Genomic DNA, 20,139 nt, shown 5'->3' with positions numbered 1-20,139 from the left:
AAGCATGGTCCCCAGACCCCTACCCCTGCTACTCTGTCCCTCAAAGTGTTTGACTGTATTCAGGAAACTTCTTAGCTTTGGTTTAGTCCAGTTGGGGATTTTTTTTTTTTTTTTTTTTAATGTCATCTCATTATTTGGGCAAAGAATAAAATAACTTACTTTTCCTTTTCTTGAAGCTGATGCTCCTGAGAGGCCATTTTAGGTTCTGTTCCAAGATTTTTTTGCATCTGCTGCCTCCTTTTTCTACTTGGTGCAATATCAGTGACATCAGGACTCGAAAAAATGGAATCATCTTCTCTTAAAGTGGCTAAAATGAAAAATAAGAATATAACAAAAATTATGCATATAATTTGTGGATAAAGTATCAACTTGCTGCTTTGGTACTGACACAAAGTGACATTAAAATACAGTGAAACCTGTGAGAGTCAGAACTCCTTGGGACGGCCCTGTCTGTCTGGGTTTCACAAGGTTTCTGCCTTTGGCAGGGTGCAGTTTTACCACTTTTCTGTTGCTATTAGTGGAAAATATTTGAATTTTCCTTCTCTGACAGGTTCCTGCCTTACACAGGTTCTGGCTTTCCCATATTTTACTGTTTAACAAAACCACTCTTTTAAACCTTTATGCAGATTTAGTAAAGTGGGCCAGGTGGATGGTGTGTAATGCTTTACTATCAACACAAAACAAAGTATATTGCACACATGAAATAATTTGATCAAAATGGTTTTTAACTATCTTAGGCAACAACCTTCCCCAACCTATTATTAGCACAGTTTAACTTCTTGTAGAACTGGATACAGGCCTTGGAGTCACCTCTAAAAGGTGTGTTGAAAAAAAAATCTTTTATATGGGAATAATATGAATTATATTAATAATAATATGAATGAAGTAATGGGGACTTCTGCTAGTGATTCAGAAATAATTTTATAAACTTTTGGGCCAAGTGTGAGGAATAAGCACAAGAAAAACATAAAAAAGTAGTAACTGATGTCTCTAATACGGCTAAACCATTAAATTACACCAAAAATATTTGATATACATGAAACAGAGGCAACAATAGAAACATGCTCGGTTTATATTCCTTTATTCTCTATAACGTAGTTCCAAAGAGCTAAAGGAGATTTCATTCACTCATTTAATACATAGAATAGTTCACTATAATACTCATCTCTGAAAGAAAAGAGCTCCTTTCCTATTGGCATATAAAGAAACAGTATTGACATAATTTAGACTTCAGATGTTCTGTTGGTTCATATGTTTGTTTTCCCAGCATGTTAATGTTTTTAAGTGATCCAGGGCAAGCTTTCAGCACAAGTAAAGAAAATCCTTAGCAATGTATAAAAGCTTAAAAAGAGGGAAATGGAAGGCGGCAAGTCCTATTAAGGTCCATTCCTTTAGCACAAAAAGTGGCTGGTTTAGTGAAATCAAGAAGTAAGAAGCTGAGAAGACATTTCTCCCTGTATCCTGAATAGATTTTTAATTCTGATGAAATTATTAGACTCAAATGTATTCAATAACTCTTATCTGTTTCCTTTGAGATGAAGTGTGATGCAAAGGGTCAGCTGACTATGATGCTGGGTAAAAGTATTGCTAGAGATTTAAAGAAGCTAGTATTTTTATTAGCAAAGTGCCCAGCACATAAATTCTAAGAAATAGTAGTTGTTATTAAGACAAAAATATAAGAGAAATGTTTCAAGAAAGTGGACAACAGTGTCCAAGCGATCTCAGAGAGGTCAAGTAAGGTATGGACTGCACAGAATGAGAGCTCAAAATATAGGCATTTTTTACCAGAATGTGATATATGTGCACCTGAAAAACCCATTCTACAAAATTGCACACTAGAAAAATAGGGCTTACAGGGGAAAGGGAAACCCTGGTGGTGTAATGGTTAAGTGCTATGGCTCCTAACCAAATCCACCAGGCGCTCCTTGGAAACTCTATGGGGCAGTTCTACTCTGTCCTATAGGGTCGCTATGAGTCGGAATCGACTTGACAGCAACGGGTTTGGTTTTTTTTTGGTTTATAAGGGAAAAAATAAAGTTTGAGAAGACCACTCAAAATCTATGCAGCTTTGTCATTCTTGTTCTTAGTTCTCTGGTTACATTTACATAAATAATCAACAAAATACAGACTTGTCTAGGAAGAAAAATTAGCAGAAGTGTTGAAGTTAGAGAACATTTTAGTTATAGAGAGATTTGCAAAATGGAAAATACTATATTTAATGACACAGAGGGGATTTAGAAAAAAAGATTATAAAGTTTAAATTAAAATATAAGGTAAAATTTAAAAAAAAATTAAAGTCTACAAAAACTCTGCCATTCATTTCAAAACTCCAAATGATGGCTTAATATTCTACAAAATTGGTACCCAATAAGATGTTTTATATGTGAAATGATTACACTGTTTGTTATAATGGCTGCAATTTACTTTAAGATAAAATGTGATTAAATGTTTGTGTTACTTTAGATGAGCTATAACCCAAGTATTGCTAGCATCTAATCAAGAATGCATAGACCAGGGACAGTTTCTTGGAATTTTAATAGGAAAGCCTGTACTCCTGAGGGGGCTACTACAGGCATTTTGTTATCCATATCTCAATCAATAACTGATGCTTCACTAATTAGTGTACTGAATGACAAAAATGTGTTTCTACTGGTGAAAATAATGTCTGTAAACTAGCTTGATGAATGTTGTATATGAGCTCTTAAGAGTGAAATTACAGGTATTCAAGATAGATGGGTTTTCTAAATTATTTCTGAGATCCTCCCTACCATTTTATGAACAGGGTATGTTTTAGGCTGGGCTCTCCAGAGAAGCAAAACCAGTAAAAAGAGAGATTTTTATCAAGGAGATGGCACAGTTTTTAGAGGCTGTAAGTCCCAAGTCCTTGAGGCAGGAAAGAATTCTCCTGATTAATGTAGCTGCAGGGGCTGGCAAACCCAAAATTGGCAGACCAGAGAGCAGTGCTGCCACAGGCTGTGAAGATCGACGATTGGCAGGCAAGACCGCCAGCAAGCTGCTAGCCCAAGTCCCAGGAACCGTACGACAGACTAACGGGAGCCAGCTGCAGGATCCGGAAAAAGCAAAAGCCCTGGGAAGGCAAGCAGGAAAGAAGTAGGCAGAAGAGGGTGGGGAGATGAAGGTTGAGGGGGCGGTAAGCCACCACAGGCCCTGCCCCTGCCGGTACCACTCAGCAGATTCCATCGTGTGGGTGATCATGTATCTAATTTCAACAAGGAAGTGATCACAACATTATACAACTGCCAAAACACTGAGAATCATGGCCCAGCCAAGTTGACACACAATCTTAACCATCACAGAATATAAGAATCTAGTGAGGCTTAGAACATTTATTCTTAGGGATGATGCCCTATGCAGAATCGTTAAGTGGTTCTTTGTCCAGCTGTGAACTCTGGACAACTGTGGTTGCCCGATGCCAGGAAGAATCCTCATCCCTGTCTTTGGAATCTGTAGATTTGCCAGAAGTGAACCTTTTATATGAAGTGGTGACTGGGATACCTAAAAGGACAGAGAGCTGGGACTTCTTCAAGTTCATAGGACAGCTACATGAATTGCTTTGTGCTTATTTGCTAGTAAATATTGAGTTAATAATTGTATGTGTGGCAAAATTTAATCTGAGAATTTTTTTTATTATAGTCTTATTGCAAAATTGTGGGGGAAGTGTCTAATCTTCCCACACTTCAAACTTCTTGGTGCCTGTCATTATTTACCACAAAGAAGCAATGAGCTGTGTAAGACCAAATGTTTCTAGTCAGTTCACCAGACCATTTTTATTCATTCTTCTTGACAATTACAGGGCAGATTCTCTATAATGCTGGCATGAAGACAGAGGACTAGCTATCTAGCCTAGTTACTGCTTAAATAGAATATATCTTCTTTAGTTTCTATTTTTGCACCATGGGAAACAGTTCGTCCCTCAGTTTATTATGTACATGTGATAACAAACTGTATTTTAATAGACTCTCTTATTCTAGTTTTGGTAATATCTCTGTGGGCCTTAACAAAAGACAAAGCATTTTATCCTACCCTTCCCTCTCCAACCCAGGATGCCAGAAACCAGGAAAAGGGGGCAATACTTTATAACCTGGCTTCTAAGTATTAAACTGCTCACCTCAAATATTCTTCAAATTTCAGTCCACCTACCTCTATCCTTTACTTGTTCTAATGCTTTGTCCTTTCATTTCTCTTTGGTCTTGATGCTGGATACTTTGTTTCTATCTGACATTGGGTACCCTGAACAATGATTCTGGGTCCACGAATAAGCAAAGCTATTTGCATACCAGAAATAGTAAGTCAAATACAAAAACAAAAAACCAAACTCATTGCTGTCGAGTTGATTCTGACTCATAGCGACCCTACAGGACAGAGTAGAACTTCCCCATAGGGTTTCCAAGGCTGTAATCTTTATGGAAGCAGACTGACACATCTTTCTCCTGTGGATTGGCAGGTAGGTTCAAACTGCCCACCTTTCAGTTAGCAGTCCAACTCTAACCACTGTACCATCAGGGCGCCTATACATCAAATACAGGGACTCTCAAGTGTTTGTAGTATTCATAACCTTACAAATTTTAAGTATGATAATTACAGTTTTCACTTTCTAGTCTTGCATTCCATTTTTAAGAAAAAAAATCAATTCATATTAAGTTTCCTAGGTTATACATACTCATTATAGATATGAGGAGCAGCTTGAACAGAGTTGGAAAACACCAGCAAATGCTCAAAGGTAATAAGAAGGAATGTGACCTGGTTTGAGTTGTATTCATCAGAGAGAAAAATTGAGAGAATGACACAGGATAAGTATGGGCAGCAAGGAAGAAGGGGAAGGAAAAGGAGACAGAGAGGTATGTTAAATAAATTTGCAAACTTTCTAATCCAGCAGAAGAGTATGGATTTGATGCTGAATGGGGAATTTTTTCTCAGAGTCCACCTCCAAAATTCATAGTTTTTAATATTATCATTAGTCTCTCTGTCATAACAATATGTCTTTCACCATTTCCAGGAAATTTTTAAAAAGAAAAGAAAAAAAAATTCTATTGTCAATTAACTTACTATAGCTGAAATACTGACTGGCAGGACTGCGGGATGAATTTCAAGTTCTCATCAGGTTCACTGCATCTAGAAAATGGGGAATCTTTACACAAGACTTCTTATTGTGAAAGGTGGCTCCACGAAAAGCCACACTTCTTCTCATCTGACAGAAGAACTGCAGGAGCTTGGCAGCAGGCAGTTCAGACATGAGAAAAGCAGAGTGTTGGCTTCCCAGGGTACTCTCAATGTTGAAATGAAATGACACTGTTGGCTACTTAAATTGTCAGCAACTGGATAAATCCCAAGATTTAAACAATCTGGTACACTTTAGTCTTTGAGCATTATACCCTTAAATCTCAATATTCTTATATTTTTTCAGGTTTACAATTTGTGTATCAGGAACTCATTATTATCATTTCATATTTATGGATTTATTTCCTCTTCATATGATGTGTAGCTTACCATACAGAGAGAGTCCATAACTCTGTAATAGAGACTGCCATGCTCACACACACCCCTCCCCATTCCTTGCTAAAACACACACACACACACACAATCAATGTCCTGAAGCATGTTATTTATGTTAATGTTTGTGTAGCTCTTAGATTAAGTTACTGAATAAGAGAGGCTCTGAACTTCAGGTGCCTTAACCATGAAAAAAACAGTGCGTTGTTTGCAATATGCCACGCCTCCCCCACAAATTATCAGTGGTTCCCCATCGCCTACAGGATAAAGTACTAAATTTCCAGCCCTGAATTCAAATCCCTCTACAGTGTGACCTTCACCTGCCTTTCCTACCATACCTCTCACATATCTTATAGTATATAAGCTTTTCCAAGGGATTCAGAGTTCTTTTATCTTCATTTTTGTCCCTTCCTTTCCCTGTCTTGAATATTCTCTGCTCCTCTATTGGCTCATCTATGTGCTCCCTTCAAGAACAGCCAAACTCATCTCAGTCAGCCCTAGCAGTCCTAGTCCACAGCAATTTTTCCTTTTTCTATAGGACTTAGTTAAAATCACTCATTCTGCACAAGCATACTATCCTGTATTGCTATTTTTCTTTTTATGTAGATCTTCTGTTTCTCCAGTTATATTATGAACATCTTACAGCTAGAGGCCATGCCTTAAATTTTGCTCTCTCTCTAACATATTACTCAATATGTTAGGAAATACAAGAGAAATATAAAGATTTGAACCCTTATTTTCAAGTATGTATCTTTTTTAAAATCAAAATCTATGTTCTTATAAGTCTCCAGGTGAGAGGCAGGGGAAAGTGGAGTCAGAAGATATGCATCTGGATCTGAGTTCTGCCATTTACTTTGTGCATATTACCGAATCTCTAAATTCCTCAGTTGAGGAAATGAATACTATCACAGGATCTCTGAAAGAATTAAGTAAAATAAAATAATTAAACTCTTCTGCAAGTCGTAAAGTATCAGAAATATCTGACATCATCATTGAAGTATCATTAATAAAATGCCTATATCCTTAAAAAAGATCAAATAGGTATGCATTCAGGTGGGGTTGAAGAATCTTTAGGCTATCTTATATATCTTCTCCCAGACACAAAAAGAAAAGGGGGAAAAAATCTAAAGTAAGATAAATTAATGGTTTTCCAAATTCAGAATAACCCAACTGCCATAGAACCACCATCTGTTATGAATATAGAGAACTCAGTCTGCTATGACTATTTTTAGTTGTTTTATTCATTTATTGATTTCAAAAGTGTTTATTAAGTGCTTAAAATCTAGAAATCATTACGTTTTGTTTCAAAAGATATAAAATACTCAGGGGGAAAAAAAAAACCAAAATACAAATCCAAGTAATTCTGAAACTTCAAAAAACATATTCTTTCCTTCTTCCGGGAAAACAAGCAACCAAGGACTAAGACTACCTTGCATCTCTGTAGTCTGTCTTACTGACAGGGATAGAGATAATCAAGAAAAAAGCTGAGATAAGGTTGGTCATACCACTCTTCAGTAAGGAGTATCTTAAAGTGACCTATCTTGAAGTAGTATATTTCTAATCTGACCAAATAAGCCAATATTATTTTCGTTCACCATTCATCAAACAGGCCTTTTCAAATCTGTAATCAGTTACTATCCAGATTTCACAATCTAATCTGAATAACTGATGACCACCTAACACAAAAGGTCAACAGTCTAACCTATTAGTCAGCAATCACCAAATAAATTGATAACTATCATTGCACTAAACACTTAAAAATGTGTGTGTGTGTGTGTGTGTGTGTGTATGCATTCACATACATACACTTTCCCAAAAGCCAGGGTCCTCTCTTAGCTAGCACAGCTGGAAGTCAGACTTAACGACAAATGACTATTGACACTGGAGTAACCCAAGAGGTCACCTTTGGAAATCCAATACCCTCAATTTCAGAGGCAGGGTAGGCCACTAAAGATAAACTATAGACTCCAGAAGTATTCACAGGGTAAAAAATATACATATACCATATTTTTCTGTAAATAATGCGTGCCTTCTAGGTCTGTTTGCCAGTAAGGAGGTATTTTCATAAGCACTACTATTCCAATTTTTTTACATGTTGCTGTAAATCAAATTAGCACAGCACACTTATGAAAATACCTCGAGGGGGAGGGGTGCAGTCAGCAAACAAATGTAGATGGTGTCCATTATTTGCATAAAAATGTGGTAACTTGATTATATTAAGTAATGTTCTACACCTACAAAATAATTCAATTTTTAACTTTTTAAAAATATTAAAAATTTTCACCACCAAAGGAATTCAGTTCCATAAACCTTAAGGATTCTTTCATTTCTTTATTCATTCAACAGATACTTATTGTTTTCTGTGTCGGGCACTACGTAGAAGATACTATCATCATGCATTCACAAAGTTTATATTTGAGTAGGAAAGACACAAATATTTCCCAAAAAGCCATAAGCCACACAAGCAATTATAAAGGAACTAATTTGAAAGTTCTAAGGAAGGCACAGCACTTCACACCCTTTTACCATGTTTTCTAAGTTAATTTGTGAAGTTTAATTTTTCCATTTCCATTATCAATCAGAAATTATAACTTGATTGCTCACATTAGTTTTCCTCTTTTATGGACACTTATTTTGAAGGCATAATCTTCAGTATCACATGGCTGTGAGGTAGATTTCCCAAAAGGGAGTATTAAAAGCTAGGTCACTCTGAGCAAACTGACTGAAGGAAAGACTAGGCTTTAAAGTTTCTAGGATGTTTCACAGTGAACTCAAACAGCAAATCTGAATTTAAACTGTGCAGTCACTCTTTTAGATAGTCCTTTATAGTCCTCTGACATCTTAAGTAGATTTTATCACACCTGTAATAATTTGTCTAATATTTATAAGCTCCATGAAGGCAGGAGCTGAATTTGTCTTATTCACTGCTAGCAGAAGACAGACTAATCCATTGTCTAACTAGAAATAGTAATTCCTCTATAAATATTAGTTGGTTGACTGGTATAAATTCTTAAATACTAATGGAGTTAACAATAAATAACTTCTTAAAAATCATTTTGCATCTATGTAAAATACTACACTATTGATTAGCTACGCCTGCTGCTGCCAGTTCTGTTAAATATTAAGAAAAGAACAATATTAGTAGGGAAAAGCAGTTTATGAAAGAATAACATTAAGCATTCTCTTTATATCATTTTGCAGTTAAAAACACAAACCTTGGAAAGAAGTTTTAATCGTTAGTAAGTTTTCAGAAAATAAAACTACAATTTCTCAGCTTTCACCAGCTTTATAAAGGGGGCTCTGCATGTGACCCATGTCATGAAATGTTTGTAGCTAACATAAAGCTTTCATTGTTTTACACCAGTCAAGTCTGGTCGTCTATAAACTTAAGACTTTTTTAGTGTTTTCTTCACAGAGACTTGTAAGCCTTTTTGAAATTTTCACATTGTTTTTGAAGTTTAGTAAAGTTTTAGTAAAACCTAGACTTTTTACAAAGCTTAGAGAGGATTTCATTGAACTTGCTTAAATGAAAAAATTGGTCAAAAATAAATAAAATATAAAACCTTTTTTAAGAAATTGTACAGAGAATCTTAGTTTTGTTTTGAATAATGTGTTACCAACATACTACCAGCTTATTATCAGCAGTAACTCTAGGTTAATTGGTTAGATCACTAGTTTAATTGTCATACAAGCCTATGTTATTCAATGGCTATAGGTTTTTATCACAGGCTGAAAAATACTCAAATAATTAAATGAAGAGATTTTATACGGCTTTAAAATAATATATGACAATTAAAAAGTATCGTTTTATTGGTGTCAAAAGATGTCTAATAGATACTAATCTTTTGTCAGGTTACTTAGGAAATGGACTTTATAGCTATGGAAAGAAGTACAGAAACACCCAGTTAATGAATTGAACACATCTATAATAACTTTTTTTTTTTCAAAAGTAAAGGAACTTATTGCTGATTCCTAAAGAAAAAGTAAAATATCTCACTTTAGAATAGATATTCTTTATGATCAGGCTTTATATCTGGAGATCTTTATTTTCTGGAGCTAGATCTGATGGTGCTTTAACTTAAAAAATACAAATACCTAATACCCTAATAAATTTCTTGCAAAAAGATATAAGACTTCAGTTTGAAATTTAGAGCTTCTTTGGGTATAGTAAAAGCAGTCGATTTCCATAGATAACCTCCTTTAGGATTCATATTAATGCTTACTGACAAACAGGTGATCAAAAACAATTGGTCTGATCACAGCCAGAATCACAGCAATAAAGTCCATTTTGGGGACAATCTTACACTGACAATGTGTACAGACAATAGGATCCAGCATGTTTAAAACTAATATTAAGAAAAATATCATTTTAGATAATTACAACATTAGTGATTCTAAAACTCCCTTATTATATCTATATTCAGGAAAAATAAAAGCATAAAAAACTGACTAAAGGTGTAGTAAGCTGATGAGAACCCTGTGCTATGGGATCACTATGAGTCGGAATCCACTCCATGCCAATGGGTTTACTTTCGGTTCTGGAAGCTGATGAGTCAAAATCAAAATAGGGTGAAAATAGCGAAAGTGAAGTGCTGTATGATTATCTGGTAAACTGGGTGAATGCGAATCATTAATCTAGGACACAAATCTTCTCTTTAATTATTAACAGTGGTAGAAAGAAGGGCTTGACTGAGGTTATGTGACAACAGACCTTTCTACTTCATTTTGCCACTGCATAGTTAATCTCAGAAAAGTTTGGAATAATACATTAAGAAAAAAATACTCTATTTGTACTTTAAACTCTTTACAATAAAGTTTATGCCTTTGTGATATAATTTAGCCAGTTTAAAATTGTTCTATGAAAAGGCAAATATGAGGCTACTTTTCAGAGGCTTCTCTTGAATGTTGTGGAGTGATCGTCGAAAGTAGATTTCTAGACCTACGATGCTAGACATGTTGTCCAAACCAGCTTTCAAACCAAATGTGATTAAGGCAATACTTTTGCTAAGAAGGACTAAAAAATGCTCTACCAAATGGTAAAATAAGTAAGATAATGTTTGCATTTAATTAATAAAACAATCCCAAGAGATTCTGGAACTGGTTCTGTTAATCATTGTCTCAATTACTATGACAGGTTGCAGAATTTGGCAGAGGTTTTTTTTTATCTGTAAAATTAGATATGGAGGAGAGAGACTAAATAGTCCCAGCTAGTATAAAAATGCCTTGATTCTATAATTTACCTTATTATGCTATTTAGAAATGATTATCCTTTATTGTCTGAAGCTGGTAAGATAAACTAAATGTACTTTCAGACCATGAAATTGGTGATTTTCCAGGTAGATCACTCTTGAATCACTTTTAAGTTAGTATTGGGACAGACACTAAGCCCTAATGAAAAGGTTTTTCTTTAGGATTTTCATTTTCATGGGAGGCAAAAGTAACCATCTAAACAGTTAAAATTTACCACATTAGCCATAGTACTTTTCATCTGATATACCCATTAGGAATATACTCAAACTCTCACTGCTATTTGTTTCATAATTATTTGCTGTCATGGATTGAACTGTGTCCCCCAAAAATGTGTGCCAATTTGGCTAGTCCATGAATTCCAGTATTGTGTGATTGTCCACAATTTTGTCACCTGATGAGACCTTCCCATGTGTTGTAAATCCTACTTCTATGATGTTAATGAGGTAAGATTAGCAGCAGTTATGTTAATGAGGCAGGACTCAACCTACAAGATTAGATTGTGTCTTAAATTAATCTCTTTAGAGATACAAAAAAGAGAAGCAAGCTGAGAAACATGGGGGACCTCATACCACAAAGAAAGCACTGCCAGGAGCAGAGCACGTCCTTTGGACCTGAGGTTCCTGTGCAGAGAAGTTCCTAGACCAGAGGAAGACTGATGACAAGGACATTCCTCCAGAGCCAAAAGACAGAGAAAGCCTCCCCCTGGAGCTGGCACCCTGAATTTAGACTTCTAGCCTCCTAAACTGTAAGAGAATAAATTTCTCTTTGTTAAAGCCATCCACTTGTGGTATTTCTGTTATAGCAGCACCAAATAACTAAGACATTCGTCTTATTCTTTTTCTGCAAGCTCCATACTGATAGTCACTATCTTTTATTTATTTCGTATCTAATAACCGGAAATTTAAAAATTAATGTGATAGAAAAATGCCATTTTTCTTGACTCTCCTGTAAGGAATAAAATGACAAAAATACTGCTTCTTTTAACAAATATTCAAAAGAATACTCATGCTCTTAGATTGTTATTACTCCATTTTAATACGAAGGGTATACTACTAAATAGCATTAGAGTGTAAGATATTTCTAGTAAGAGTTAGCGGGATGGAGAAAGAAATGATTATTATTAAAAATATCAAAATAGTTATTCTGTCTGGTTAATCCCATTTTTTCTAAGTATCTATTAAATGTCCCTATGAGTCAGATTTAACTCAATGGCAACTAACGACAACATTAAATGTCATAAAAGATTCTTCTCAACTGCAGTTTTTCCCCCCAGTGATCAATCAACCTCCAACCATCTAACAAAGAGAGTGAGAGTAAATGCTATTTACTATATAAGTCGTTGTCTACAATATTCCTCACATTTGTGATGAACAGCTACTCCTAACAGCCTCCTACTGTGAAGCTAACACTTAACATGTGATTGTCAAGTACTCTGAAAATACATTAAAAACATTAATGTTTTCACAATGGACTTAAGAATGGAGTATAAGGTAAATGCAAGCTGAAAAAAGGAAATGAAAATGCCAGCTACTTGTTTCTGTGAGATTTGAGAGCTAAATTTTCATCACCATAGTAATAGAACTCAGAATCAAAACCAAAAACCATTGTTCCATTATTTTTATTCCCCCAGAATTTCTAGATTGTTAAAGATTGGGACATAAGGTAAAATAAGTTTTAGGAATTAAAATGTGGACACAATCTAGAATTAAGAGTCACCCCACTTATTTATACAATTATTTTCTGTGCTACATACAAAAATCTTATTTTAATAAACTGAGCTTAGGGTTGTTTAATAAACATATTACTGATCAATTAAAAAATAAAATTTTCATAAATGTCTCTCCTTCCTAACTGTAATGGGAGTAGTAAGGGTAACTTTCATTTATTGAGTGCTTACTACATGCCATAGAATGTGTTAGGGAGTTTAATTACACCGTCTTACTTAATTCTAATAATCGTTTGAGTTGTGTAAACCTAGAATGTGAGAGATTAAGTGATTGCCCAAGAACACACACCTTGTTAGTGGTTAGAATGGAACTGAACCAAAGTCTACTGATGCCAATATCCAGATGCTTTAATTTATATCACACTGCTTCATATTGTTTTAAATTTTTTTGATTAAAAACTTTGTAAAGTTTTTATTTATAAAGGAAATAATTTGCGTATCATTTTGTCACTGATATTCAAAATTAGACCAATAACAGCAAATGTTATTTTAAGCATCAAATTGACAAAGAGAGTAACATTTGGGGAACTTATTACAGTTTATTATAATGTTTATTTTTTACATTAGGTCTTATATTTACAAAGGTTAGTTAGCACGCCAGGACCTGTGCTAACTCCTCATGTCATCTGCTCTGTTGTAGGTGCCCAAAAAATTATTGTTGTATAAAAACTGCACTGAAGAAATTCTGGCGATTTTATAAATAAAATAGTATCAAAACCCAGCAAACTCTTTCCAGCTAACCACAGCCTTAAACTAAAACAATAAAAGCTGGATTGTTTTGTTTATTCATAAACATAACTTCTAAAAAAAAAAAAGCCTGTGACTTTCATTATAAGGCAAACACTGAATTCAAAGCCTAATACATTAAACTGGAGTCAGCATTTAAAATGCCCCTGTAGAGAGTATTCTAACCTTGTACAAAGGAATATATTATTTGTAAATAATGGTTACCAGATAATCTTAGCCAAGGAACATGGTTATACAAGGGAAGTTATCATAACACAGCTGGGAAAGTACAGAAGCAGAAAAAAGTTTGTGTTTGTGTTACTACACACACACACACACACACACACACAGACACATATATTAGAAATGCTTTAAATAAAAATGAGAAGTATTACACATAACTAAGGTCAAAGACAGAAAAAACAATAACTTGCAAGTAACTTTAAGAAATAATTTGATAGAGAAAATATAGAAAAAGGAGTTTGAAACAAACAGTGACCTTCAAGAATGAATATTCAATATACAACACATTTTTTGTAGGTCACATGATAGTTGTGGATGTCTACGTAGTCAAAGTGGTTTAAACTCACTGTACAAACAATTACCATTGAATTAGTGTACCAATTTGAATTGAAGAGGAAGAAGAGGTGAATTTAATTAGTTCACAAATAATTTGAGTGAAAGCTGGTGTTATTTTCTTCGAGTGGAATTAGCACATTTTTGCTTGACATTCTTGTTCGGGTACTTACTTAACAGAAAAATAAAAAAGAAATACCTACATTCTTTTGGATGTCATCTTTGATGCCAACTCTAATAGTCTGGAAAAGGATTCTAGAGGTTGTGTTAAGAATGATTTGGGGACTGAGTATAGATTAAGCAAGAATGGGTATGGAAAGGGAAATGTTTAAATGAGTACCAGGTATTACCATCCTGATCAAATCGCTGATAAGAGCCACATAATTAATTAGTAAGACGAAGGTAAATTAGATTGACATTAACAGAGACAAGATGTCACCATTTTTTATTCAGTAACTTGAATGCTTTCCCCTCCTCCACCCACCTTGGAAAGCTTTCTCAGAACTAACATGGTCTTAAGTCTGCGAATTTCCAATTTTTTTTTTTTTATATAACATACAAGAGAGTCCACAATAAATGATTCCATAAACAAACTGATTGGGGATGACTCCATCCTAACATTATGCAAGTCCCAGACATAAAAACAAAACAAAACAAATCTGTGTTTTCAAAACCTTAATTGTTTAAAAAACAGTTTGCCAACCTCCCACCATGAAAATCATTTAACATATTAAATAACTGGTGTTCTTTATAACATATTTTGGAAAACTACATTGATTGGAAAGATTCCTAAACAGGTACAGAATCAATATAAAAGATTGCCTAGGAATCGTGCTTTCCTTAGTGGTGGATCTTTTTAAACATTCCCCGTAAGCAACAAAAACATACTTTAAACCAGTAGATCTCAACAAGAGGTACACTTTATAATAATCCTAGGTACTTTATAAAATGTAGGACCCTAGCCTATACCTGTTAAAAGTTCTGATTAATAGATTGTAGATTGTCATCCATGTCTGTGAAAAGCTTCACAGATGATTATGTTGTACAATCCATACTTACAATTAATTCTACACTTAATGATAAGTAATTCCAATGTCAATTACCAACGACAGAGGGGCTAGAGTCAAGGAAACAAAGTTTTGTGTTGAGTGCTTTAAACTTCCTAGCAGATTTATTGTAGTCAATTCATAAATATTTCACATCTTAAAACACATCCATTTCCACACAGTAAAAACAATGAGGCCTGTGTTTCTTTGCTGATAGTACACAACTTTTTCCTACATGTGCACATTAGTCTGGGAGCCAATTAGAGGGGTGGCAATACAGAACAGATGATTCAGATGACAAAATCTGTGTGTTTGTGGCTTTCTCCCATCACGCAGGAGAAAGACACAAACATGCAAACTTTATCATCTGAATCATATATCTTAGACAATTGGACATATGCTTCTGTTCAATTATTTGGACAGAGAAGATTTCTCCTCCTTCTTTGCTGTTGTTGTGTGCTGTCGAGTCGATTCCAGCTCACAGCAACCCTGTAGGACAGAGCAGAATTGCCCCATAGGGTTTCCTAGGCTATAATCTTCACAGAAGCAGATTGCCAGGTCTTTTCTCCCACAGAGCCGCTGGTGTGTTTGAACTGCTGACCCTTCTATTAGCAGTCAAGTGCTTAACCATGGTGCCACCAGGACTCCTTCCCCCTTCTTTAGAGGCCTGTAATATCAGCACAGAGTAGTTAAAAGTACCAAACAAAAAAACAACCAGTTGCTGTTGGGTCAATTCCAACTCATGGAGAGCCCATGTGCTGCAAGTAGAACTGTGCTCCACAGGGTTTTTAAGGCTGTGACCTTTCAAAAGCTGGTATCAGGCCTTTCTTCTGAGGCACCTCTGGGTGGGTTCAAACCACCAACCATTCAGTTAGTAGTCAAGCGCACAATCGTTTGTGTCACCCAGTTAAAAGCACACTGAATGGGAATTCAAAAATTGAAGTTCAATCTTTGACTAAGACACCCTCTCATAGTGTGACTTAAAAAATAACTTAATACCACTGGCTAAATTTTCTAATGTCAAAAATTACTGGGTTGGACTAGATCTCTATCTGAGGTCATTTCTTGGTCTAACATTTAAGCATATTAAATAAATTAGAAAAACAGAAAATCAATTTTGAAAGGTCATACTATTTCTAAAATTTAATAAAATTAATCAATGACAGTGCCTTTATTATTGTTCTTATTCAAACAGAAACATAAAATAATGTTATTTAAGCAAAGGGGAATGCATACTATTTGCAGTGCATTTATTGTTCACACAAGGAGATACATAGAATATATGACTGCTTACACAGAACACTGCAAAGTTTTAAATCACGTTGGGGTGGGGAGAAAGGCAGAATAGATGAAGAAGGAATTTTTTATTGAACCCATACCTAAAATTAACTTGTTTATATTGTTTTCTTCTTTGATCAAATGAAATATTTTAAAGGCTCTTTCAAGCAATTACCTACTTTATCCATTTTTTAAAAAATAATTAAGGTAAGCAGTTATTGCTTTTTTAAATACAAATATCCATTGAAATTTTAAAATTGGAAATTTAAGTAAATAGGCAAATTTTAACATCTATGAATTTTTCAGCAAAAAATCTTATACAATTATTCATAAGTTATGTTTTGTTTAATTTCTCATTTATCTTTATTAATGTGCTATTTCTATGGTGAAAATAAAAATGATATTCATAAGTCCCTAGTAGCTATACATTGCAATTTTGTTTATGTTTTCACACAATAAATTATTTTAAAATCTACTAACTCTACCTAGGTATTTACATTTAACACGATAGGTCCAAAGATCAAGAAGGTCATATAATTCACTTCCTAGACTCCCTTCTCCAAGTCTATACACCTACAGATTAAATTCAAAATCTCCTGTTTCAGTAATTATAATAAAGAAAACAAGGCACCTTAATGATTTAAGCCCTGAATAGTTTTTTATTACCAAAACACCTGTTCCTTTTTCTAAACCTATTTTTATTAAATACAGAAGAATGTTGACTTTGTTACCCGAGGACATCAAAAGCTAAGAAAACAAACTTCCTTTAGCAGAACCATTCTCAGAATGCTTTTCTCAACACAAGTGATTTTAACATGCTGCTCCTTCTCAGGATGGGGTTTTTATAAAGTGGTTTACATCAACGTTTCAGGACAGTGTGATTTATCTTTGATATGTTGCTAATATATAGGCATGCTTAACTTCTTCAACAGAGTAGAATATTAGTTTAACATATATAAAATTGATCTCAGCAAAAAACAACCTCTAACAAGTTGAATTTATTTTACACAAACCTCATGTTAAAGATGTTTTCAATTTCTCAAGAGGAAATTTCTGGTTTTCAAAACTGGACATCAGTTAATGCAGGGCTGTGCTTTCTGAAAGAAGGAAACTACAAAAAGTGAGCCCATGATCACTTTCTGCCTGGAGGCACTTTCTGGACCACAGCACAGGAAAGTGGATGGAGCCCAAGCTGAGCACAGTGATCTCATTGAGCTGAAGAGGCAGAAATTAGAGTCGGGTGCTATTGGAATTGCTGAAATTTGCAAGATAGGGTACTGCAAAAGAGGTAACTGCACAAAAAAATGAGCCCAAAAAGGGGTCCCTTAAGTTGTCAGATGAATACTAAGCTGAACTTGCACAGAGAAAGACTCTGTAAGGCCTGGCATAAAATAGTTACTCATGAGCCATGGGCTGAATAGACATTCCAGATGTCACACATACTGGGAGACATGAAACTTCTAACCAGTTAGACTGGAGAGACCTCACTGAAAACACTGAGCAGTCAGGTGACAAATTAAAATGTCTAGACTCATCCTAATAGAGTTAAAAAAAAAAAGAAAAGGGTAATACCAGTAAATTAACTGACAGGACAAAAATCAATAAAAGGTAGATGGCAAATTCCAGACTCTCAACAACATAGAATTCATAATGTCAAATATATAATTTTAAAAAATACTAAACATGTGAAGAAGCAGACAAATGTGACACACATACACACACTACAGGATGATTTTTGTCACCCCAAAAAGATACATTCAAATCACCTAACCCCTGGTACCTGTGAATGCGACCTTATTTGGAATAGCATCTCTGCAGATGTAATTAGTTAGGTTTACATGAGATTACACTGGAGTAGGGTAAGCCCTAATCTGACTGGTGTCCTCATAAGAAGAGGAGAAGGAGACACACAAAGAGGAGTACACTAAGTGAAGACACAGAGAGACAGTCACAGATGAAAGATGGCCACATGAAGACAGAGGCAGACATTGAAGTGATGCATCTACAAGCCAAGGAACACCAAACATTGCCAGTCATCACCAGAAGCTAGGAGAAAGGCATGGAATACTCCTCCAGAGCTTACAAAAGGAATCGACACTGCCAACATCCTGACTGCAGACTTCTAGCCTCCAGAACTGTGAGAAAATAAATTTCTGTTGCTTTAAGCAACGCAATTTGTGATACTTAGTGACATAAGCCTTCGGAAACTAATACAATACACATTAGAAATCTGGAAGTAAAGGAAGGTTAGATTTATTAATAATTTTAAAAATAAGTAAAGCAAAAGGGAAGGGTTTCTTGCTTGTTCATTTTAAGATAAACGAGGACTGAGCTTGTTTACAATCTCATAGAAAAGACTTGATGAAGGCGAGAGACAGAATGAGCATTGATTGTTGAAGTAAAACTCTGAAAAGAGATTGTATTAGTTTCCCAAAGCTGCTGTGACAAAATACCACAAACTAGATGGCTTATAAGAATAGAAATTTATTTATCACAGTTATTGTTTCACAGCTCAGGAGTCTAGCTGTCCAAACTCAGGGTGTCAACAGAGCCACAGTCTCTCCAAAGTCTCTAGGGGAAGATCCCTTCTCGTCTCTCCCCGCTTCTGATAGCCCCAAGCATTGCAGCTGAAGGATAACTCTGAAGTCATATGGCCATGCTTCCTGTCTCTTCTCCTCTTTAAGAAGGACACCACTCAGACTGGCCTAGGACCCACTCTACCCAGTATGAACTCATGTTAATTTAACTGGTAATGTCTTTAAAGACCTTATTTTTAAAAAAGTCACCTTTAAAGGTACCAGGGGTTAGGACTTCATTATATCTTTTGAGGGGACAAAATTCAATCCATAACAGAGATTACAGAGGTTGAATAATGTCTAGAGCAAAGTTTTTCCAACTGCAGGTCATGACCCATTAGTAGGTCATAAAATAAATTTAGTGGGTGATAACCAGCATTTAAAAAAATAAAATATATTAGAGAGTATGAGAGTGTATTAGATGTAACAAGGGTAAGAAATGTTTCATGAAATGTTTGTGTCAATTTTATACACGCACACACACATACACACAGACAAATGTGTGTGCTGGGTTGAATTATAAAATATATTCTTACTGTGGGTTTCATTAAAAAAAACAAAAAACAAAAAACAAAAAACTTTCTTATCCAGGCATTCTTGAAAAGAGATGGACTTTTCTTTTGAGAAGGAAAGAAGGAAATAATCAGTAAACTGGAAGTGCAGAAGTATTATGCCTTTTACAGAAGTAATTCACCTGTACATTATACTCATTACAAAAAAAAAAAAAGATTTGTGTAAAGTTAGATATTGTGTTTCTTGGATTTTAAAATAAATAAGTAGTATGAGTACAATGATTTAACAAATACATTAACTTGAAAATCTTACAACTCAAATTTTTGTGGTCTCATTTTATTTACTTTATATTACTGAATATTTAACACAGTGAATGAACCACTCTTAGAAAGTCCTAACTGTGGGTAATTCATTAGATGTCAATTAAAGCTAATCAATGATTTTTCACGCACCTGTATTACTTAATTTGGGTTACCTTAGAAGTCTCTCAGAAATAATCTTTGCTCTTCCTGACAGTGCCCCTGGAGGGTAAGTTTCAGAACTCTCAACACCTCATGGTACTGGACTTCCCTGGTAATCTTACCTACTTTCCCAGCTTCAGCTCTTATCTATATGCGAAGGCACAGAGTCCACCCCTGGGTGTTTTCTTAGCTCAGGATACATCGTTCCCACAGTTTCTTGAACATTATTATTATTATTTTTAATCCGAGCACAAATTCAATATCTGAAAATTTTAACTCATTAGTTTTGATTACTGGCCTTAGCGTATATCTAGTAGTTTAAGATAGAAACCTAAAAGTCAGAATGCTCTATTTCATGTGGAATAAATCATTGAGTTCTGTCAATTTCATCTCCAAAATAGATCGCAGTGTCTTCCTTCACAAACTATTCCTGAGGCCATTGTATTAGTTCAGCTTATCATCTCTTTCTTTGTTTA

General features: G+C 34.9%; 1 protein-coding gene across 5 annotated transcripts in view; it reads right to left on the bottom strand.

Annotated features, from left to right (window-relative positions):
• The window catches only part of XRCC4 (X-ray repair cross complementing 4), a 329,420-nt gene that overhangs the window by 121,062 nt on the left and 188,219 nt on the right, over positions 1–20,139 (bottom strand). For all 5 annotated transcript variants that reach the window (XM_023742782.1, XM_023742783.1, XM_023742780.1 and 2 more), the window contains one exon: positions 160–307. In XM_023742782.1, the coding sequence (XP_023598550.1) occupies positions 160–307 (148 nt within the window). The remainder of the gene's footprint in view (positions 1–159; positions 308–20,139) is intronic.

This window comes from Trichechus manatus, unplaced genomic scaffold, assembly GCF_000243295.1.
Source record: "Trichechus manatus latirostris isolate Lorelei unplaced genomic scaffold, TriManLat1.0 scaffold00217, whole genome shotgun sequence".
NCBI lineage: Eukaryota > Metazoa > Chordata > Mammalia > Sirenia > Trichechidae > Trichechus > Trichechus manatus.
The sequence above is the reverse complement of the archived record's forward strand: the minus strand, read 5'-3'. Positions and strand labels throughout refer to the sequence as shown.